The 23424-nt window shown below is 41.9% G+C and overlaps 1 protein-coding gene across 4 annotated transcripts in view; it reads left to right on the top strand.

Moving 5' to 3' along the window:
• Nucleotides 1–19634, top strand: part of ZSCAN25 (zinc finger and SCAN domain containing 25) — a 35261-nt gene extending 15627 nt beyond the window's left edge. The window contains exons 3-9 of one of the 4 annotated variants that reach the window (XM_037028248.1): nt 7489–7795; nt 7891–8007; nt 8909–9328; nt 10247–10448; nt 11621–11712; nt 12984–13110; nt 17370–19634. In XM_037028248.1, coding sequence (XP_036884143.1) covers nt 8939–9328; nt 10247–10448; nt 11621–11712; nt 12984–13110; nt 17370–18205 — 1647 coding nt within the window. In that variant the 5' untranslated portion in view covers nt 7489–7795; nt 7891–8007; nt 8909–8938 and the 3' untranslated portion in view covers nt 18206–19634. Of the gene's footprint in view, nt 1–6821; nt 7796–7890; nt 8008–8036; nt 8804–8908; nt 9333–10246; nt 10449–11620; nt 11713–12983; nt 13111–17369 lie in introns of those variants that run through there. The other 3 variants (XM_037028267.1, XM_037028257.1, XM_037028275.1) reach the window with 3 other exon arrangements.
• Nucleotides 19635–23424: the final 3790 nt, after the last annotated feature.

Here is a 23424-nt window from a genome sequence, read left to right as displayed (position 1 = left end):
AGATGTCTGAGAAGGACTCACTTTGAGAGGGAATGGCTATGAATAGGATAGAGGAGAAACATGGGGCATGTGTGTTGAGGAGACAGAGAAGGCATGGAAAGTACATGGGAGTCCATAAAGGGAAAAATTTAAAAAGCACCACTTGCAAAAGAGAAGACCACCTTGGAAGGCAGGTAACAGTATCTTTTCATAGCAATGACAGATGAAGAATAGAAGGGAGGAAGTGAATGGTAGTATAAGCTCTTTTGAGCTGTTAGGATATAAGAATCGGGAATCCTGGCTCCATGGGCACTATTATATTAAAGAAAGTATCCCTCAGTGTAGCAATGGGAGAAAAAGCCCTTGCACTGAGACTGGGAATGTTATGCTTACCCAACTCCCTTTCCACAGTCTCCATCTGTAAATAGCTGGTCCAGAAAAATCAAACTCATTCAAATAAAAGAGTAAAACACCAGTGTCAATATAAGGATATTATAGGAAAATGCAAATAGAGAAGCAAAAGTCTGAACATGAAAAAAACTAAAAAAGTCACAAAATAGAGGAAAATTAAATCCAACATTCCAAGGCAAATTAAACACTCAGTGAAGCAGTTGCAGCTAGGGGAAAAAAGCCTGCAATTCAGAATTATAGGAACTTAGAGAAGAAATTATCCCACAACAGAAGGTGAGAGCCATATAACAAGGATATGAAATAGAAACTGATAGAATTCAAGAAAGAACTGGAGCCCTAGTCGGGTGGCTCAGTTAGTTGGTGTGTTGTTTCATACACCAAAAAGTTGTGAGTTGAATCCCTGGTCTGGACACATACCTAGTTTATGGGTTCAATCCCTGGTTAGAGCATGTACAGGAGGCAACCTATCAGTGCTTCTCTCTCACAATGATGTCTCTCTCTCTCACACACTCTCTGTTTCTCTCTAAAAACCAATAAACATATCCTCTGATGATTATTAAGAAAAATATTTTAAAAAGAGAAAGAATTGGAAAGAGTCAGAAGTGAAGACCAAATTACAATTGGCACCAAGGAGAATAGACACCAGAACAGTAAGAGACATAACGTATTAATAATAAAAGTGAAGAAAATAAAGGATTTGAGAGAAAGAGAAAGATATAATAGACAAGTAAAGAAGATCCAACATATGTAAAATTGGGGTCCATGAGGAAGAAAACTGAAATAAAAGGAGAACCAATATTTAAAGCTAAAATTCAAAAATACTGAAATAAAGTTCCTTTCTATTTAAAAGGAGTAATGTTTACTTGGGAAAATTAATACAAAATGGTCAACCCTTGATAAGGCAGTGCTTTTTTTTTTTTTAATGGAATAGATACTCTGTAACAAAACGCTGCCCCATCATGGGAGGCCTGGAGCCTCTTCCATTATGCACAAACACTGACATACAATGCAAAATTAAGAGACATGTGAAAATGTGACCGACAAGACAAAAAACAACCAATAGAAGCAGATGCAATTATCCCGGTATTGGGGTTAGCAAACACAAACTTTAAAATATTAAATAATGTGTTGAAAAGAATGCAAAATTTTCCCCAAATGGAGATAACTACACTGAAATGCTATTTCTATGAGATTTGCAAAAGGCAAAAGTTTAATGCAACACATTTGGTTGGCTAAGCTGTGGGGAAACAGGCACCGTCATATGTTGTGGATGGAAGTGTAAAATAGTATACAACCTGTAATGAGAATCTGGCAATATCTACAACACTATGTTAGCATTGATACTTTAACATTCTCGATTTAAGAATTTATCCAACCAGTATGCCTTCACACAAATTTTAATATGACATAGGTACAAGTTATTTATTCCTGCAGCAATTTGTAATAACAAATGATTAGGAGCAACTCAAATGTCCATCAGTAGGGGGACATTTTAAATAAATTGTTATGTCTACACCAGCTTTTAAAAAAAAGGAGAAAGGTCTCTGCACTGATGTGGAATATTTTCTAGGACATATTACGTGATAAGAAGCAAGGTATCTAGTGTATGTCCTTTTTGTGTGAGAGAAGGAGAGAAGATAGGGAACATGTATGAATGTTAGTATTTGCAAATAAATAAACACTTGAAGGCCATACAAAACCCCTAATCTTTAGAAATGGGAGTTGATTAAGGAATAGTGTGCACAGAGTGGGTAGAGGTATGAGCAATAATTATCTGTGTGTAACTTTTTATATGGTTTTGACTCTTGAATCATGTAAATATACCTATTCAAAAATGTATATTAAATCCTAAAGGCTAAGTTGGGTAATATAAGTCAAATATCCAAAACTGTCCACATCAGCATTTTGAACTCCTATAATCTTTATTTCTGTAATTAATGCTAAAACAGCTTTCACATCTGCCATTTTACTTTGTCCTGTTAAAGACAGGACAGAAATAATTCTACCCATATTGTTAATAAAGAACGAGAGAGGTGAAGTATTTACTCCAGTGTCAAGCCTGACAGCCCAGGCCTGCTGTTCAGAACAGATTTTTAAATGTTTTTAAGTAAACTCTGCTGCCTCTTCTATTTCTTCCCCATGGTAATGACAGCCTCTGTCCTCCCCTCTCCTTTCTTGTGTTTCACCCAATACCCTCATCTCATTTCTTTGTTACGATATTTTTTTCCTCTCTGTCTGCCCCTCTTGTCCCTTTCTCTTTTCCTTCTTCCCTTTCCCCCTTCTTTCTTCTCAGTCTCTCACAATGCTCTCAGTGCATTCAGTACCATGTTCTTTGCTACAAAAAAGAAGCTTTCATTTGCTTACCTTTCCTGAAATGTTTTCTTTAGGACAATGCCATTTTCCTTGGTTATAGTCTGATATCTCCAGGCTGGGAGCATGAGGATGGACTGTGTCTGGTTTCCTTTGCAGTTTTCAGGCAACTATTTTAAAAATTTCTTCAAAAATCTCTTTAAACCATGGGAAAGAAGAGCCAGTAATATAGAAAAGCTCTTCCAAATATAAATGATATTATACAACTGCATAAATTAAAACAATTTGTTTGGTCTTGACAGGATACAGATAGATTACAGAATAGAATAAGAGTCCAAATATAAGGCAACTTTACATAGAAATATAATGGTTGATAAAATTGGCCTTTTAAATCAATAAGGAAAAATAGATCCTTCAATAGTGTTGAGGGAAGCTTGCTAGCCATTTGGAAAAAGAGGCCCAGGGGAGGCTGGATTTCTATTGTTTTTCTTTGACTAGATGCATTTCAGACAGAAATAAGATAAAATCCTAAGTATATTGGAAGGGCATATGGGGGAATTTTAAAAGTCATCTTGGAGTACAGAAGGTACAAAACACAAAAGATTTTTTAAAAAAGGTAAGATGAATTTGAATCCATAAAACAAACAATCTTGCAGTGCATAGAATTTCATTAAGAAAGGCAAAAGACAAATAGCAAAATATTTTCAAAACATTTGAAAAAGAACTAATTCCTCTAACATCCAAAAACCCTTCATATCAATAAGAGATAACCCAACAGAAACAGAGGAAAGGATAAAAATAGCCAGTTCAAGCAAAAGAATTACAAGTAACGAATGAAGCTAGGAATAATGATTGACTTCACTCATAAATAGGAAATACAAATAAAAAATACAAATAAAAACTGGGGCACATTTCACTTATCAGATTGGTAAAGATGGAAAGTTTGGTAACATCCAATGTTTTTTTTTTAATGGGATTTTTAAAAAAGATTTTATTTATTTATCTTAGAGGGGAAGGGAAGGAGAAAGAGAGAGAGAGAGAGAGAAATTTCAATGTATGGGTGCCTCTTGTGCGTCTCCTCGCGGGAACCGGGAACTGGCCTGCAACCTAGGCATGTGCCCTGACTGGGAATCGAACCGTGATCATGTGGTTTGCAGGCCCGCGCTCAATCCACTGAGCCACACCAGTCAGGGCACATCCAATGTTGATGAGATTGTGGGGAAATGAACATTATCCCCAAGTGTTTTGGGGAGTGGAAATTTGAACTCTGAAGGATAATTTGGCAACAATAGCTGACAAAATTCAAAATGCACATAATTTTTAGGCCCAGCAATTCCATGTACAGGAATTCATCCTTTAGATTTATTTACAAAAAGTGCACAAGGAGTTACACATAATAATGTTCATCCCAGATATGTGGTAAATCCTAAAGTTGGAAACAACCTAAATGGCCACCAATAAACTTCATAAGTTGTGTAACTAATTAGTTATGGGAAATACATGCAACAAAATATTAATGAGGTAGATCAATATGTGTATATTTGGAAAGATATGTTTACTGAGTAAAAAGCAAAGTGCAGACAGAATATAGCAAAATTTTTGTTTGTGGAAAACCGAAAGGATATATATTTTTACAGTTAGTTTCCCTATAACATTTCTTGAAAAATTCAGGAAACCTGCTTCTTGGCCTCATCCCAACCTCTGATTCCTTAGCTTCTCTGTTTTTCTTATTGGTTTCCAACACTCCTCTCTGCTTAGCTTTGTATTCCACAGTCACTCACTGCAACCTGCCATCAGAGCCCTCCTTTCCTTCCATTTCGCATTTTTGTAATCATTGGGACAAATTCCAATATTGGATTAATCTGTTTGTTTTCTGAAGATCTGCCCCCAGATTGCACAAGCAATTGTGTAGACTGATTATAGCACTTGTTGTTTTGTTTTGAATCTCACATGGGTGTTTAGTGTTGTTTCACAATCTTTCCATTCACCTTACATTTTTTTTCCTACATCATTCCTCACAACAGATATTCCAACTATTGCTCCATTACTGAAGCTCCGAGCTTATCATTGTCCTTTGTACTCTCAGCAGATAACATCACTGAGAAAAGAGGCCAAGAATTAACTCTTTACATACCTCTCTAGAACAATTTAAAAATAAGCTATTTCAAGAGTCAATGAACTATAGCCCTTGTGTCAAATCCAGCCCTGGCTGTGAGCTAACAATGTTTTCACATCTTTGAAGGACTGTAAAAATGAATAATATTCAACAGACTATGTGTCTCACAAAACCTGGAATAGTTATTACCTGACCCTTCATAGAAAAAGTTGCTGAGCCCCGACCTAGATCATCACCCACCTTTGATTCTTTTCTCTGATTCAGAGCAGCCCCTTTTTCCTCTCCACAGTTGACGTGGAAACCTGTGATCTAATTCAATCTCCTGCCTCTTTCAGAATGTCCTCTTTGCTGTCTCTTCTCCATAGCAAAATGAAGAATGTTTTTTATATCACTAGGTATAGTTCATTTCCCCCAGATTGCCTGAGCCAATCAGGAAGTTTCTCTTGGGCCTTCAATATATTCCAGTCTCAACCCTTTTGAATGTGAGTGCATGTTAGCTATTGGAGGCTATCTGATACTACTTCCATGTAGGATTGTTGTTGTAATTTATAATGTAAAAGAATCTGAGACCCTGTGAAACCAGGACTTGACCCTGACATGTGGTATAAGGTAGGGACCCAATGTTATCTTTTTTTCAGATGAACAATCAGTTGTCTTCTTTTATTTTTTTTATAATTTTATTTATTTATATATTTTTAGATTTTGTTCATCAGGGGAAGGGAGGGAGAAAAAGATGGAGAGAAACATTGGTCACCTCTTGCACACCCCCAAGTGGGGAACTGGCCTGCAACCCAGGATATGTCCTAACTGGGAATCAAATCAGCAACCCTTCAGTTTGCAGGCTGGTGCTCAATCCACTGAGCCACACCAGCTAGGGCAAAAGATTTATTTTATTTTTAGAGAGAGGGGAAGGGAGGAAGAGAAAGAGAAACATTGATCTGTGAGAGGTACATGGATCAGTTGCCTATCATACACACCTCAACAGGGGACTGCCAGCAACCCAGGAATGTGCTCTGACCATTATCTAATGGGCAACCTTTTGCTTTGCCAGACGACAGTCAACCGAGTCAAGCTGATCAGGGTGTTGTGCGAGAAACCTGGTTCTTCTTGCTCACACAGTAAAGAATTATAGATCAGCAAGTCCATGAGTGTGTCGGCACAGTTTATTGGTGATACGTTTTCTTGGAAGAGAACAAGCGTTGCTCATATGGGAGAGAAAGGCATAGGTTTAAGGCAAAGCAAGATAAGGACGGAGAAAAGCAAGGGCAGCCCAAAAGCCCCAGGCCCTTTGTTCTGAAGACTTTGGATCTCCATCTCCTCTGTTGAGTCTTTCTCGTAGTTTCGTAGCATCTTTTTCTAAAACTGGTTTCTTTCCACCTTTAAACCTTTCCACTACTTCCTAGTGCCTTCAGGTTATCTTCCGAAGTACTTATTTTAACCGTCTGCTCCAGTGGCTCTGATGTTTCAGGAATGCCGTTAACTCCTCCCCACTCTGTGGGCTTGTAGTGCTACCTCTGCTGGGGACACTCTTACCTCATTTTTTGGTCCACCTTTGAAATCCGAGCGCAGGTGCCGACTCCTCCGGTAAGACTTCCCTGATTACCCTCCCCCAACTACTGCAATCGAGCCTCTCTTATGTAAACGTGTATTAAGTTCTTTCCACCGACATTCTCGGCCCCTACGCATGGCAATAAGCAGCGGGGCTGAAGGAATACACACGTGTTGACCTACTGGATTGTAAACCCCCTAAAAGGGAGGCGCCGTGTCCCGTGTATGTCTGGAGAGTCTATCCCACAGAGGGAAAGCGGGTGCAAAGGCATGGAGGCGCAAAGGGATCTGGTGACCGAGAACTTTGAAGAATGCAGTTAGCTCGAGAAAGAGCCCCTCGCTTGCTTCAAACGGCTTAAGAGGATAAGCGACCATGGAGATGCTCTGACCTCCGAGAGTCCTAGAGAGGAAACGGAAGGGGCCCTTTACTTACGCACCTGTCTGACAGCTTCCGTGGCCCACTTCCGGTTTGTGGAGGGCACTGGGGAGGCTGGCGTGGGCACGGGTGCGGGGACTTGGGTGAGAGCTGGGTTGGTCCCGTAAGAATGGCGGTGGTCGGGGCTCCAGGCCCCGGCTGTGGTGCAATTCCGGGCTGCAGCAGCGGCGGCACTGACGCTGAAGGAGGCGTGACTCCTCGGAGCTGCCTTCCGTGGTTTCTAGGCCTGGCGGGCTGGGACCCAGGGCTGGGGGAGGGGGACTCCCGTAGTTGGCTCACGTAGGAGCGATGCAGATCCCACCCGATGCAGATCCCACCCGGCCAGAGTCGGCCTAATGCTGGGTTCTTGTCCACGAACCCGAGACCTTGAACCAAAATGGAACTCTGAAAAGTGAACGTAGTTATTATAGAGCAATACGTAGGACACGCTTTTAATGAATAGCAATGAGATGCCTTCTGTTTGTCAGCTATGAGGAATAAAAGATGAATGAGGACATTTTTTGTCTTTAGGGAATCTGGTAGGCAGAGACACATTGGTAAACATTTGCGCTAGGATATTTGTAACAGCTAGAAAATCATGAAAGAACAATCGATGCAGGAGAGAAGATGAATAGACTGAAAATATAAAGTAGGTTTAGAAAAATACATAAACATCTAATAGAATATTGAGCAGAAATTGCATTTGCAGTTCATTCTTCCCTCCTTTTAGAGTGATCTTCTCTTCCCCTAAAAGCCAAGCCCTTTACTCGCTTTGGACTTGCAGATCTGTCTCCCCAGCCTAAGTTACCCCCTTTGCCCACATTCTCCAGTCTAGAAGAAGCCTCTTCTTTTTCAGGAGTGCTTGAACCTACAATTATCTTTCTCTTTTTTGCTTCCCATATTTCTCATCTAAACTATATATTTTGGAATGTCGACCTTGGCCAACCATCTCACCTCTTCCTCTTCAGTTTTTTTCATCTGAAAACTAGGAGAAGTAGTACTCACCATACAGAATTGTAAGTATTAAATGAGAGTATGTGTTCACATGCTTTCTAAATGGTAAAGCCTACACAAGTTGGAAATGATATATATGTTGCTCTGTTGTCTTTAGGTTGAGCAAACACCCAAGCCACCAGCAAGTCTGTTTGGTTTATCTCCACGATATGTCTTTGTCTGCTTCTTTGCTACCATCCTGATATAAATCCTGTCATCTCCTGCTTGAACCACAGTAAGTGCTGCTTCCCTCCTTTCCCTCACTAATTCTTGTCATACTGCAGGTAAAGTGGCCTTTGTAAAACATGTAGCTCCCCACTAAAACAAGAAATAGAAGTGAAGCCCATAATTCTTACTGTGGCCCAGGCTCTGGATAATGTGGTTTCTTCCTGCCTCTGCTACTACTTCTTGTGTAGCTCTGCCCCTAATGCACTCTGCTGAAGCCGCACTGTACTTTGGTTTGTTACCCAACATGCAGAGTATTTTCTAGCCTCAAAGCTTTTGCCTGCAATGGTCTTTGAAGGACTGGCTCATTCTCATCCTGCAGATATCAGCCTAAGTGTCATCTCTTCAGAAAAGTGTTCTTGAAGTTGTTTATCCTCCATTAGCAGAGAACCCTACTTATTTCCTTTCTAGAACTTATCCTCATTTATAATTTCAATTTATTTGCTTACATTTGTTCTTTTCTCTCTGCTGCACTAGTATGAGTTTCAGGGGATAAGCACCTGGTTTGTCTTACTCTCTACTGTATTTCTACTTTCTGTGGGCCTGGCATATATATGTATTGAATGTTTATTTCCTTTAGTTTTGGAAGAGTAGGACCAGGTGACTGAACTAATTATTACCCATCTTACATCCTTTGATTGTAGTTTTATCTCGCTAATGGGATCCTGAGGTATTTGTGGGTATAAGCTAAACTTTATATATTTTATATTTACTCTCTGCTCATACTAAGTGGTTAGCAAATACTGAATTGAATTGACATGAGTTTCAAGATGTATGTTTAGTCTTTTGAAAATGTCTCATAGAAGGTAATTCACATGTTCTCCAGCAGAATATTCATTGATGTAGAGACAACTGGGATGGACTGATCTGTGTCTCACTTACAGTCATTGTCTGTCTGGTCTTCCCAACAGACCCTCAGTCTTCAGGGTGGAAGTGCGAAAATGCTTAAAGAGCGTCCAGGGATGGCAGAAGATCCTCAGCAGCAGCAGATAGGTGTTCCTGTGGTAAAATTGGAGAAAGAATTGCCATGGGGCAGGGGAAGGGAGGACGCTAGTCCTGAGACTTTCCGGCTGAGGTTTCGGCAGTTCCGCTACCAGGAGGCAGCTGGTCCCCAAGAAGCCCTCAGGGAACTCCAGGAGCTTTGTCGCCAGTGGCTACGGCCTGAACTGCACACCAAGGAGCAGATCCTGGAGCTGCTGGTGCTGGAGCAGTTTCTGACCATCCTGCCCCGGGAGTTCTATACCTGGATTTGGGAGCATGGCCCGGAGAGTGGCAAGGCCCTGGTGGCCATGGTGGAGGACTTCACAGAGAGAGCACTGGAGGCCAAGGCGGTGGGTGAGAAGGGGGTCTCAGGTCTTGTTTTGTTGGTGAGATGGGGGGAGATTTAAAGAATTGAAAGGTTTGAGGAACTGTGAGGTGGGTTAGATGCAGAATCTCTGTGCCTATACTCCTAGAGGTACTTTTTGGAGGGCAGTGGAGTTTTCAGCAAGAAAAGCCATTCCCAGGGCTTTTTTGGTCATCAGGGCAGAAGCCTGCCCATATGTCCCTTGTGAGTCTCAGGCTCAAAGAAGGTAGATGTGATAGATTCCAAGATTCCTTCTAGACCCATTCTTCTTTGCACAGAGCTGCATGTGGGAATGCAGGGAAGTTTGTTTTGTGAATTTTCTCACCAAGAAGAGTTGTCTGTAATGGTGCTATTTCCACATCTGGGACCTCAGCTCGAGTGGCTCACACAATGCTTCTGTGGTGGTATTCTGGTGATGCCAAGTAACTGCTCTGCTGGTGCTTCCTTGAGACTTTGGCTATTCTCTCTGCCTCTCTGATTCAGTTACATGATCTGGGAAGGAAGAGAGCAACTTTTCCTCACCAGCTAATTTATGGCAGAGTTTAGGCTTTGTAGTTTTTATTTTCAGCATCTGTAACTGGGGAGTTTTTTTTTCTTCTTGTAGTGAAACCATATTTAGGTTCTTTGTGATGTTTTTCATGGTAGAATTTGATCTGTATTTGAGGCAGACAGAAGGGATCCTTGTAAAATGGCATGGACACAGAAATGTTGCTCAGAGCCTGAGGAAAGTAGTTTAGCTTCCTTTCCACCTTCTCATTGATATCCTGGTGAAGAGCTGAGCCAGCTTGTCCTTCCTCTCCCCTGCAGCTGGAATAGTTGTTTTCTTGGTTCTCTTTTTAGGTTTTAGTTCAACTGCCTTCATAACCAGGCCTCATTTGAAATAGGTTTTTGGGCCTATTCTTAGGTTCCATGCCACATGCAGGGAGAGCAGGAGGAGACAGCACTTTGCAGAAGCACTTGGGAACCTGGTGTCCACCTGGGGCCAGTGGAAGTCAAGCCTGAGTGGGGGATGCCCCGTGGGGAAGGAGTTCAAGGCCTAGAACAAAGCACTGAGGAGCACCTCAATCAGGACCCTGGTGCTGGGACACAGGCCTTCCAAGAGCAGGGTAAGATGCAAACAGGAAGTAAGGTCACAGGAAATGGTGCTTTGTGTCCTCTCTCTCCCTCTTTCCTTTACAAACCCAGCAGTTGATAAACTAAGTTACCTGCAAGGTGTGTGTGTGTGGTGGTGGTGGTGGGGGGGCGGTTAGGAGGGGGGAAAATCCCCAGAATTTATTTATAAAAAATTATTTATTCTTACATGTTTAAACTTTAGCCACCTTCAAAGTACTCTTCACCTGATGCAATATACCTATTAGGCCTTCTTTCCATTACTCAGAACAGTTTTTGAACTTGTCGATTTTGGTGCCTTTTATTGCTTCTGCCATTTTTTGTTTCATCTCTTCCACATCAGCAAAATGTTACCTTTAATGACTTTTTTCATCTAGGGAAACAAAGTTGCTTGGGGTGAGGTCAGGTGAATAGAGAGGGTGGGACATGGGGGTCATACCATTTTTGCTCAAAAACTGTTGAATACACAGTGGTATGGGCAGGTGAGCTCATAAGTCAGCCATCATGAAATGGACACACACATTGAAAGAGTCGTCAAAAAAGTTCACTGAAGCCAAATGCAGCCTCTCACAATAATGCCAGCTGGTACTCTGATAGAGATGGGTTTCTTGAACACTCATGGAGCTGGGGTAGCCTGTGTTTCAAGGGGCCCACCCTCCAGAGATAATTCTGGTTTGGGGGGGTTCTGCCTCATAATTCTGAGTTTTTCTGGCTACTTTCTTGACTTTAGTAGGAAAGCGATAAAGTGAAATTGTTTTCTGTACCTTAACTCTTTAATTTTTTCAGGGTGTATCTGAGATCATGCTCTCTTGTCATTTGTCTCCTTTCCCACACATTCCTTCTTGAAACCATCAGGAATATTTAGCTGACATGTAGAGATATTTTTAAGTAGGCAGATCAACCATATCCCTAAAAGTAATGTGTGCCTTTATTCTGTTACTGAGTCTCAAGGGGAATTATTTCCAGAGTAGGGATCATGCATAGCTCTGAAGAGACAGGTGTAATTGGGTTGAGACCATCTTCCCAGCTGAGAACAGGGTAGGATACACACAAATCCCTTCCTGGAGTTTTCTTTGGTTCCTGGGTTTCTGTCAGACATTGAACACCCTTGAACGAGCTAACTGTAAGATAGCACTGATTCTGCTCATGCTTTTTACTCCCTGCTCAGGTCTGCCAATTCTTCAGGCTGGTCCTAGCTTCCCCTCAGTGAACACCAGAGACCAAGAAATGGCAGTTGGATTTCTTACGGCTGGATCCCAGGTGAGTTGTGCCTCTGCCCTTTCAGTGCTAATGACATTGCTTTGAATGAGGTTCACTTTCCCCAAGATTTCTATGCACAACAGAGATCCACCCACAAAGTTGAATTATTCTTGTTCTGATGATCTTCGTTCTCTCCATTTCACTATCTTCAGTTGTTAATTTGAATTGAGTCTATACCTTAGGGTCCTGACATAAGGCTCAATTCACTTGTTTGTATTACTCTTTGAGTTTTTTTAATTGACCCAGTATTACTATTTCAATAGTGGGAGGAGGACATTCTTGATAGAAACCCCGTTGACCTGGTCTAGGCTGTGGCTGTTGGCCACGAGATCAGTAACCCTTTGTGGCTAGGCTAGCCTTTGTGGATACTTCTGCTGCTGCTCTTCCTCTGAACCTTCCCTTCCCCTATGTTAGCAGGAGTGTATCTGACTTGGGGTTGGGGGCTCTCAGGAGTGCTGAGCAGAGTGGTCTGTCTGGTCCCTACACTGGCCACACCAGGAGTTCTGGCCTTGCTTGCACTTCTTAGCCTGCTACAAGTCTGGGGTAACTAGAGCAAAGATGGATATTCTCGCCACACTGTGAGTCTCTTCCATGAGATTACTGGGGTGGTGAGAGATTTCCAGTGTGGCGCCTTTCCAAAAGGGACGAGTCTTAAAGTGAAGATTTTATATTAGGAAGTTCATGGCATAAAAAAGAAGTGAGTCAAGTGATCTAGTTAAAGCTAGCATTGAACAGGTTTGATGCTGGCAACATTCCCTATTTCTGTTTTCTGTGGATGGGGTTTGGAGAAAATGCAGAACAACAGCAATGTGTTTTAATTTAATCAGACCCTCCTCGTCTGTCATAATAGTTCTTCGTGGTGTCGTGAATGACAGTGCATTTATTAAAACATGGCATTAAGACAGGGCTTGCCCAAATGTTGACTTATCTCTGGTGGAAAATCAGTTTTAGATGAGGGGTAACTAGCAGCTTTCAGGCTCAATCAAGCTTAAGGATTAAGTAGAGGTGATTGGAAAGTGGAAATTGGATGCTGTGTTTATTAGGTAAAGGCTAAGCATCTACAGCAGAGACTGAAAAATAAAGTGGCTCAAACAGTTCATTGCTTTTTGTTGAGAGGCAGGCACTTCTGCTCCCAAGGCCAGCTAGGGACCCTGGTTCCTTGATCTTCTTGCTTTGTTCTCTAGAGTATTGTCCCCTCTAGTCACTCTGCTTTTAGATTGCTCCTACTTTTGGATTATTTCTGTATCCAAAGCAGTCTCCTGTTTTTTCAGGGGTTGGGACCATTTAAAGATATGACTCTAGCCTTCCCAGAAGAGGAGTGGAGGCATGTGACCCCAGCCCAGATAGACTGCTTTGGGGAATACGTGGAACCACAGGCCTGTGGAGTTTCACCTCCAGGTAAGACTGTTTTCAGGTAAGGAACAGGCATTTTGAAAGCTACAAACTTTGTTCCAGATGTCAGAACCTAGTACTACTGTCAAAGGAAGGGGATTTCATGGCAGATGAATAAATGGGATCAAAGAGCATGGGCCAAGGGTGTGAGAACTGGCTAGGCACATTGCCATGTCAGACAAGAAGGCAAGAGGCAAGAAAACATGAGGTAGTTATTCTGGCTGTGGTGGGCCAGGTTGGTCATTAGGATTCCTGAGCACCTAATCTGTGTACACAATTGAAGGGTATTGAGGGCTTGAGAGCAAGAGAAAAGCAACAAAAGATGGAACCTTTGATCTCATTCACTGAGCACATGTTTATTGAATGTCCTCTGCATGTAGGCCCCAGCTTAGCTTTGAGTTGGGGGAGACTAATGTACATGAAACCTTCGGGGCATGTAGAGTAGACATCTAGAGGAGGGCATGAGAATGCATGGTAGGATTTTAGAGACAGGAAGGGTTGGTGTGGGCCTGTGTCATGGAGCAAGCAGAGTCTGGTTTGGCCTGTCTCATGTGATAGCTCGGTTTTGCCTGATGAGAGCTGGGGGGACTTGGCCATCAGGCACATGTAAAGAGCTCATGTACAGAAAACATGAGCAGGAAAAGAGGCGGGAAGGGTTATCAGGGTGAAGGCCCTAATGGGAAAGCTAGCAGGGGCCAATGCAGGGGCTGGGGAATTTCCAGAGTGAAAAATGTGTGGAAGGTTTCTGTGGGCTGAATGGGGAGCACAGTGGAGACAGGAAAAGAAACGAGGGTGGCCCATTCCTTTGTTTTCTCTAATTCTCTTTTTTCCACTTTAATAACATCTTTGTAAGTTATGTACTGACCACTCATACGTCCTGACCTCACCTGGCCTTGATATATGTTGAGGGCTGAGTAAGAGTATTATTGTACTTCCCTCAGGACCTGAGAGAACCCATGCTGGCTTCACCACTTACTGCGTCCTTGGGCTTCTCCCTTGACCTTTTCAGGTCTCAGTTTTCTTAGTTGTAAAATGGGGATATTCATATAACACTGTCTCTTGGCGTGGTAAGGATTTAATGAGATAATAAATCTAAACATTTGGGCCCTGGCTGGTGTAGCTCAGTGGATTGAGCATGGGCCTGCGAACCACACGATCACAGTTTGATTCCCAGTCAGGGCACATGCCTGGGTTGCAGGCGGGTTCCCTGCAGGCCAACTCCCAGCAGGGGACGCATGAAAGGCAACCATACATTGATGTTTCTCTCCCTCTCTCCTTCCCCTCTAAAGATAAGTAAATAAATAAAATTTTTAATAAAAAAAAAAAAACATTTGGCAAGCATAGTAGTGTTAGATATTTTTATTAGTTGTGTAAGTATTATTAAGTGAGTATTCTTTGTGAGTCAGTGAGCATTCATTCATTTATTCACCCCAAAATATTTATTTGGCGTGTGGCCAACAGTCTACATAGTAGTCGCTATGAAAGGCTAAAAATAAAGGTGCCTGCCTCCATGATTTTAACAGTCAGATGAAGACCCCAAGTGCCTATAATAATGCTGATTATGGACATTACGCTCAGTGATACAAGCCAGGCACAAAAGGACAAATAGTGTATGATCACACTTACATGTGATAGCTATAATAGAATAGTCAAATTCATAGAAACAGAAGGTAGATTCATGGTTACCTGGGATTTGGGGCAGGGGAGAATGGGGAGTTGCTTAATGGAGACAAAATTTCAGTTTTGCAAGATGAATTGAATTCTAGAGATTAGTTGTATAACAATGTGAACATACTTAAAACTACTGAGCTGTACACTTAAAATGGTTTAAATGATTTAAAAAATCTTACAATATTTGTAGAGAAAGAAAGTTGACAAAATAAAAGCAACTCATGTACATTAAAAAATAATAATAATACTCATTATGGAGCAGTGTAAGGAGCACTAGGGGAAGAGGCTGGGGAAGCCTGGGCCCGGTACAAGGTTGTCACACCATGAGAAGGAGATGTGCGATTCCTCAGTGGCAGAGGATGTGGAAACCCTTAGAGGCAACTGCACAGTGTGGAGTCTTGTGCAGCGTGTCCCAAACAGAGGTCCCATCATTCTAGTGTCTTAATCCCCATCAGTGATGTACCTTTGCCAATGATGCCACTATGGAGGGAAGGATTCTGCCCTCTTGTTCCTAGGGGGTTTACATCATCCTGGCCTTTTTTGACTATTCTAGAGACTCTGGCTGTATGTTTGTCCTCTTAAACACTCATTGCTTCAGAACAACCCTAGTAGTTCCCTAAGTGCTTATGTTGAGGCTAGGTGAGCTGAAGGTCTGCTTCTCAGACACACCATCTGCTAGCTGCTTCAACCTTCAGGTCTTCCTGACATTCATTCCCCAGTAGTTGCAGCTCTGGCATTGATGGCTGTGTAGGATAAGGTCTGAGAAATAAACATTTTCAGGCCTCCGTTCCGTAGTATATAATACGTATTTGCCTTTTCTTAGGGTCTAGTTAAGGTTCACACATTGCATTTAGATTTAATTTTTCTATTCATAACACCTCAAAACTGGAAACTACCCAAATGAACATCAGTCAAAATACTAAATAGGTTGGAATATATTCTTACACTGTAATACTTATACCAGTGAAAAAGAATGTAGTGTAACTACAGCTACTCACCACGATATGTGTGAATCTCACAAGCATAGTAATACTGAGCAGAAGCCAGAAACAATGTGGATCAATTATGTAAAGTTCAAGAACAGGCAAATGTGCTTTATGGTGATAAAGGTCTGGATAGTATGTTACCCTGAGGGCAGGATATAGTAGCTGGAGGGGATGGGAGAGGAATTTCTGGGTGCTGGTAATGTTTCTTAAACTGGATGCTGTTTGTAGGGGTGTGTTCATTATGAAAATTCTTTGAACTCTCCATTTATTTTTTTGTACACTTTCACGGAAAGTTTATGAAACAATACCTCAGGGTTGATAGCTGTGTCCTTCAGACTTTAATCAAATCAGGAAGCATGTAATGAAAGGACTCTTTTTTCAATTTAAGTACCACTTGCTATTTCTCTCTTGCCTGCCTTGCTTCTTCCTATTACCTTTTCTCTTCCCTTTCCTCTTGTTCTCCTATAAACAATTGTTCTGTTAATTTAGAGAAAGTATAAGAGGGATCAGAGGAAGGACTTCTAAAAGGGGCAAGGCATTTCAGTAGCATTCACAGGCATTTAGGTCTTAATAAGATGCTGTAGTAGAGGTGGTCTGGTATAAGAATGTCAGTGACAAACTGGGTTCATTTGTTCATCCAGCAGTCATTAAGCACCTTCCTTGAGTCAGGCACTGTGCTGGGTTCTCAGGAGACCCAGATTAGTAAAACAAGGCTAGGTGGAAGGAGCAGTGTGAGTGGGGACAGTGATCTGAGCAGGTGAATGTACAATATGGAGAACTGCAAGTAGCTCACCATTGTTGGAATAGGCTTATAGTCACCGAGGAAGGCAAAATGTTTGGATGGATGTAAAGTAGCAGTTACAACAAGGTCATAGATAAATAAGTACAGAATAAATAAAGTGCTAATGGAATATATTTGTGCTGAAGAGATCCGCAGTAAGAGAACAATCAGGGTGTGTTTCTAAGAACTCGTTGAGTTAGATTTTGAAGGAAATAAAAGAGTCTGAATTAGAAAGTGGGAAAACATTAAAATTTGGTAGACTCTTCTCTAAAAAGGCATGGAATTTGTCTTAGCTTGGGCTTCTACAATAGATAATTAAAGATTGGGTGATTTAAACAATGGACATTTATTCCTCACAGTTCTGGAAGCTGGGAAGTCCAAGGTGCCAACAGATTCTGTATCTGATGTGGGCCCTCTTCCTGGTTTGCAGACAACACCTTCTTGACTTGACCTGATGTGGCAGAGAGAGGGGTGGGCAGCGGGGAGAGGCAGATCTGTGTATCTTTTTCGAAAGAGCACTAATCCCGTCATGAGGGATCATGGCCACATGACCTCTTTTTGTTTGTTCAGAGAGAGAGTTCTCGTTTCCCCCTGCCTTCTGATATCATCCCACTGGGGCTCAGGGCTTCAGCCTATGAATTTGGAGATGGGGCACAGACTTTCAGTCCATGACAAAGATGGAAAGAAGTAAAGGAAAGTTTGGCTTCAGGGTCAAAGAAAGTAAAATGTATTGAGGTTGCTGGTTGAAGAAAAAAAGAAGGAATTAGTTCTAACAAATTTACTTCCTAGCTGTTACAGAATCAGTCTGTGTCTCCTTTGTTCTGTAGGTATTGGGAGCAAGGAAAAGGAGGCCAAAGTCCAGCAGGCAGAACTCAAAGGGGTGCTTGCTCAGGGGGCATCAGAGAGCTTTGGGGAAGCTGCTCTCCAGAGCCCTGGAGCCCTTGGAAGAATCTGTGAGCAGGAGCCTGGTAACTCTGTGGGAAACATGCCAGGGCCTCCTCCTCCCCAGCATGGCATCCTGCCCATGCCCAATGACCTCAAGACTCACAGCTCCTTCTGGAAGCCTTTTCAGTGCCCCGAGTGTGGTAAAGGCTTCAGTCGGAGCTCAAATCTTGTCAGACACCAGCGAACCCATGAAGAAGAAAAATCCTATGGCTGTGTTGAGTGTGGGAAAGGGTTTACTCTGAGAGAATACCTCATGAAGCACCAGAGAACCCACCTGGGAAAGAGACCCTATGTGTGCAGCGAGTGCTGGAAAACCTTCAGTCAGAGACACCACCTGGAGGTCCACCAGCGGAGTCACACAGGGGAGAAGCCCTATAAGTGTGGGGACTGTTGGAAAAGCTTCAGCCGGAGGCAGCATCTCCAGGTACATCGGAGAACTCACACTGGGGAAAAGCCCTACACCTGTGAGTGTGGCAAGAGCTTTAGCAGGAATGCTAACCTGGCTGTGCACCGGCGAGCCCACACTGGGGAGAAGCCATATGGGTGCCAGGTATGCGGGAAATGCTTCAGTAAAGGGGAGCGGCTGGTCAGACACCAGAGGATTCACACGGGGGAGAAGCCCTACCACTGCCCTGCCTGTGGGAGGAGCTTCAACCAGAGGTCCATTCTCAACCGGCACCAGAAAACTCAGCATCGCCAGGAGATCCCTGTGCAGTAAGGGTGCCCTGTGGAAATGCATCTCCTTTGCTAATGGAAAGTGCTGGGCAAGGTGGAACCTTGCAAGACCACCAACTAGAGGGAGACCTCTGGCAGGATGGAATTCATCTTTACTCACTGTGGGGTTATGGGTTGCAGAAAGACACTTTGACCCATTTGCTTTCCACTTGTTCAGAAGGAAAAAGGGCAAGTCCTGGTTCAAGTCTCTGAGTTCCCAGAGATCACAGTCTCTCCCATCTCTTACCTAGGTGGTGCTAACAGTTTTTCTTACCATCTTTTGGGGAAACGGTATCTTGAGTTTTAGTTCACGTTGAGGTTTTTCTCCTTCAGTTGGATGTTTATATCCATCTCCTGAGCAAGACTGGTGGTCATGGCAAAATTTTGTCCCGTATTAGCAGCTTGAACCTAATTTTTCTGAGGTCTGAATCTTGCCTGTCAGGATACAGACTCTGTTTCCCCTCTTCTTCCCTACTCTCATCCATCTAATAAATATTTATTGAACACCTACTGTATGCCTGGCACTGGGATTACAGTGGTTAATGAGACAGATGAGACCTTGTTCTCTTGGAGCTTGTGATTTAGCACTGGAAGCACCCACACAAAACCATTAAATATTGCGTTCTTAGTTGTTTGTGGTGAGTGGTGTGTGAGAAAGTATTCTTGTGCTCACTCATTATGCCTAATCTGCTTGGGTGCTGGATCTTTCCCTCCACAGTTTGAATTTCTCAGGCAGCCTCATTTATTTTACTTTACTTGTAGCCCCCTTTGTAACATTCTGCCATCTGTAAAGTTTCCCCATTCCATTCCTTGTTCTATAGTGGCTGTCCATGTATCTATTAGGAAACAATATTTTGCTATTGATCACTGAATAAAGATGTATTTTAAGAAAGCATTCAGTTCTGGATAAAGATCTAATAAGTCTGAAAGATGAACTAGTATTAATACTTTACATTTGATGGTACTGTACAGTATATAAAATGCTTTTCTTTGTGTTCCCACTTGATTAATTCCATACATATTTATTCATGTCCAACAGTGTGCCAGGAACTCTTTAGGTACTCGAGATGTGTCAGTGGGTAAAATGGGAAAATCCTTGACCTTGTGAGGCTCGTATTTTAGTGAATGTATTTGATCTTCAGAACCACCCAACGTGGAACCCGTGGATGTTCCCGTGAACCTTCCGAACCTGGGATCTGAGCCTGTGTCTTGGTCCTGTCAGCATCTTGCCCTGAAATGCATTCGCCACCTACCTCTTGTTACTGCGTAATCTCTGTCCTTGGTGCATCTAGATCCTTGTCTTGTGAGGTACTTGGGGTCCTGAGTGCCAGCTGGAGATGATAAGATGGTAGCAATCTGTTTTGCATGAGAGTGCCAATTTAGGAAAAATAAAGATGTTTATAGGCATTTAAAAAAATACATTTCTTTAAAAATAAGATGTACTATTTGTAACTTTTTAAAGTTTCTTTTATTATTTTGTCATCACTAAAGGGTTTCCTTCCTGTCTGAAATTCCGGAGACTGAAATTTGCATGGACTGCACTACAGTGTTGTGATTCTGTGCCTTTGAATACTGGTGCTGAGAAAGTTTGTCTTCTGATGTGATTTGTCTCATGATGCCTCTTAATAGTCTTTTACTGAGATGCCCCCCTCCTCCATTTCTGTTGTAAAAAAAGATAAATGGTAATGATTTCAACACACAGAGTGGCATTACTCAGTCCTTTTTGAAACACATTATTTTACCCATTTATTGGGAGGTAGCCATGGTGTTTAATTTTGATTTAGTGAATGATCTTCTGGGCCATCAGCTGTCTCTACGGAGCTGTACTAAGCAGGATGTACCTGACACATCTACTGTCTGAGATACTGGACTTTCCAGCAACATTGAGGTCCAGATTCAAAATCAGCTTATTTTTCTCCACTTCCCATACAAGTCAGGCAAAGCTTAATGCTGGCCACCTTGTAGCCAAACCCAGTGGAAGGTTTTTCCTAAACCTCTGGCTTCAGGTCTATAGGACATGGGACCTGACCTGGCTTGAGTTTGGCCTTCTCTGAGAGGTCCATATTCCAAAGCTGGATGGGAGCATTGGGCCACCAGGGGGCGGTGAGTTGCTCATCAATGCTCTTTTTTGTTTACCTGAATTAAATTGTAGATTCTGTTTGATCATACACTTAGCCAGACAGGTCTCTGGGTTTTCAGCCAGTTGAAATATCTTGAGGTAAGCTTCAATAAAGTCAGACCTTGTTGTCTTTCCCACTTGGGCTCCACTGTGTGCTTAGGGACAATGGTTCAAAAGTGCCTCAAAAGAGAAGTTTCCTATGTAATGGTAGTAACCTTATTTTCATACCTATTCAAATGCCAACTATTTTATGTATTTTTCTTTTTAGATATTTTTAGAATAGAAAATTTTAAACATGTATAAGTGAATCCTCACGTGTTCACCATCCTACTTTAACCATTGTAAACTCATAGTCAGTATTGCTTTATCTCTACCCTCTCCCAATCTTCTTCCCCCACTGAAGAACTTTGAAATGAATCCCAAATGTTTATAAATATTTTAGTGTGTACCTCTAAAGGGTAAGGCCTCTAGAAGAATAACCACAATACTATTCTACCTAAAAGCCTTAATTCCTGATTATTGTTTTTAAAAAACCCACAAACTCTTTTAGAAGCTTTGAGTTAAGACCCAAGATTCATAATTTTAATTTGGTTGTTTGTCTTCTAAGTCTAATAATCTATAGCTTCTATTCTTTTTTCCCTCTTGAAATTCATTCACTGAAACAACTGGATTATTTATCCTGTAGGGTTTTTTACATTCTGGGTTTTGTTGTTTGCATACCCATGGCATTATTTAATACAGTTCTCTGACCTCTGTATCAACTAAAAAACTTACAAGGTTTAGCAATGTAATCAGATTCCTATTTCATACTTTGCAAGAACATGTAGATGATGGCATGTCTGGTGGTTTCTTGTTACATAATATCAGGAGCTTAGATCCACTTATTTCATTAACTGTATACATGATTATTTATTAGCTAGAAAATGCTTCTGTAAGAAACTTTCTTTCATTAACTTAGGTTACTCTTAGATTCAGTTCATAGAGGAATGGAAAAACTTGAATCTCTCTTCCGTTTAACCTGTTTTCACAATAATGATCTGGCTGCTTTGCTTCCTGTAAAAGTGATCAATTATTTTTTAAAAATCAAAATGGATTTATGGATTTAAATCAGTTCACTGCAGTTATTCTTAATGATGCTGAAATCATTTCACCTTTGGCCAGTGGAGCCTCTTTTAGCTTGGCTCTGGATTCTTTTTGACACAACCCTAATCATCTTTGACAGTTTGTTTTCTGGTGGGACAAGATGTTACAAGATCATCTTGTAATTTCCTGCCCCTTTGAGAGTGAAGGGAGGTGATATTTATGTCAGGACAATGGTGTAACATGGGATTCCAGGGTCACCTTACTTACAGCCCTTGACTGGGTGTCTGCAGCTCGTCACACGAGAGGGGTGCTATGTGCAGGCAGGACCTGGCTGTGTGCGCCTTGCTACTGCAATGATGAGGAAGGGTGTCACTTCCAGGGTATGATCTTTGTAGAGAGACCCTGTAGGGTAAGTGGAGGCAGTCTGTCTTCCTTGCCCAGGTGTCTGGGTAACTAAGGGAAGCAGCATTCTCATAGCCTTGGAGGGGCCCGATTAGTAGCAGTGTTCTCACAGCCTTGAGACTGAGTCTGATAAACTGTTCCCATAACGTGAAGTGGACACATATATGCAGAATTAAGTTATTTAATTTTCTGGCATTTTTCCGGCTTTGTTCACCTCTAGCACTTAAACAAGTGGAGGCTTCTCTCTAGATGGGGGCTTTATTCATGCCTACCCATGAATAAAGGCATGCCAGACATCCCAATGGCTCTGAATATTTTTCTGTCTGCACAAATACCACGAATCTGCCTGGTCTTGAATGGTCTAAACAGACCCCTTTTTATCTCTGGGTGGTGGCAGAGCCAGGTAAGTTTCTGCCCAAGGTTTGTCTGGGGGGAGTTATTGCATTCAAATTTTTTTCTCAAAAGGCATGCCATTTGAGAAAAAAATGAATGAATGTTGTCTTCAGGCTGATTACCTATGCTTAGATACTCAGTTCTTGTTCTATCCCAGCCTAGGGGCAAGTAGGAAAACCTTCGTTTCTTAAAAAATAAGCTGATTTGAAGTTGATTCCTCTCTACCCTGTAACTCAAGTTGACTTTCTCCACTTTTTTTTCATTTTTTTAAAATTTATTTTTTAATATATTTTATTGATTATGCCATTACAGTTGTCCTATTCCCCCCCTTCATTCCCCTCCACCCTGCACACCCCTCCCCCATCATCCCCTTCCCCTTTAGTTTATGTCCATGTGTCACAAGTTCTTTAGATTCTGTATTTCCCATAGTATTCTTGCCCTCCCCCCTGTCTATTTTCTACCTTCTGAGGTAGGGAAAATAGCTGGCAGAACATGCTTCTTTAGAGTCTACTTGCTCTTTTAAACTCTGCCAGGGTTTCTTAGCCTCAGCACTATAAACATTCTGTGCCAGATAATTCTTTGTTTTGGAGGCAGTCCTGGCTGTGCATCGTTTAGTAGCATCCCTGGCCTCAACTTACTAGACGCAAGTAGCACCCCTTATTTGTCACAACTAAAGAGGTTTCCAGACATTGCCAAGTGTCCCAGGAGGGGCAAAATTGAGCCAACCGAGAAATACTGTTCTTAGCCTTCAGGATAGCCACTAAAGCAAATTAGATGGTTTAACTATCGAAAGAAATGACTATCCTACCAAGAATGAGTGATTTCCTGCCAAGACTAAAATCCCAACCTAACTATCTAGAAAACAAAGGAGTTTTATTAGAAATCATTTGGGTTAAATGTAGTATTGCCAAGCAGAGCCAAGAGCTATTGAAGTAGAATCTCAGGGTGGGGGTTTTGTAATGAGCACCCCAAACAAGCCCATGCAGGCAACTGGGCTTGTTGCTTTGGGTTTCTTTCAGGGGAGCACCTGCTATGGAAGCTGTACATCACAAAGAGCTTTTGTTTGGGTCTAGAGTCACCTTTTCCAGTAAATGCAAGTTTGTAGTGTGGACAATTTAAGCTCAGTGCAGCCAGTTTCAATCTTCTTTTACTCCATTATATGGTCTTCAAGGTACACAGTAGATGGTAAATATTAGAATAAATGAAAGGCCTGGATTTCTACTATT

The sequence above is a fragment of the Sturnira hondurensis genome, unplaced genomic scaffold (genome assembly GCF_014824575.4).
Source record: "Sturnira hondurensis isolate 20B ecotype Veracruz unplaced genomic scaffold, ASM1482457v3 Scaffold0001509, whole genome shotgun sequence".
NCBI lineage: Eukaryota > Metazoa > Chordata > Mammalia > Chiroptera > Phyllostomidae > Sturnira > Sturnira hondurensis.
This window is presented reverse-complemented; position numbering and strand designations above follow the sequence as displayed.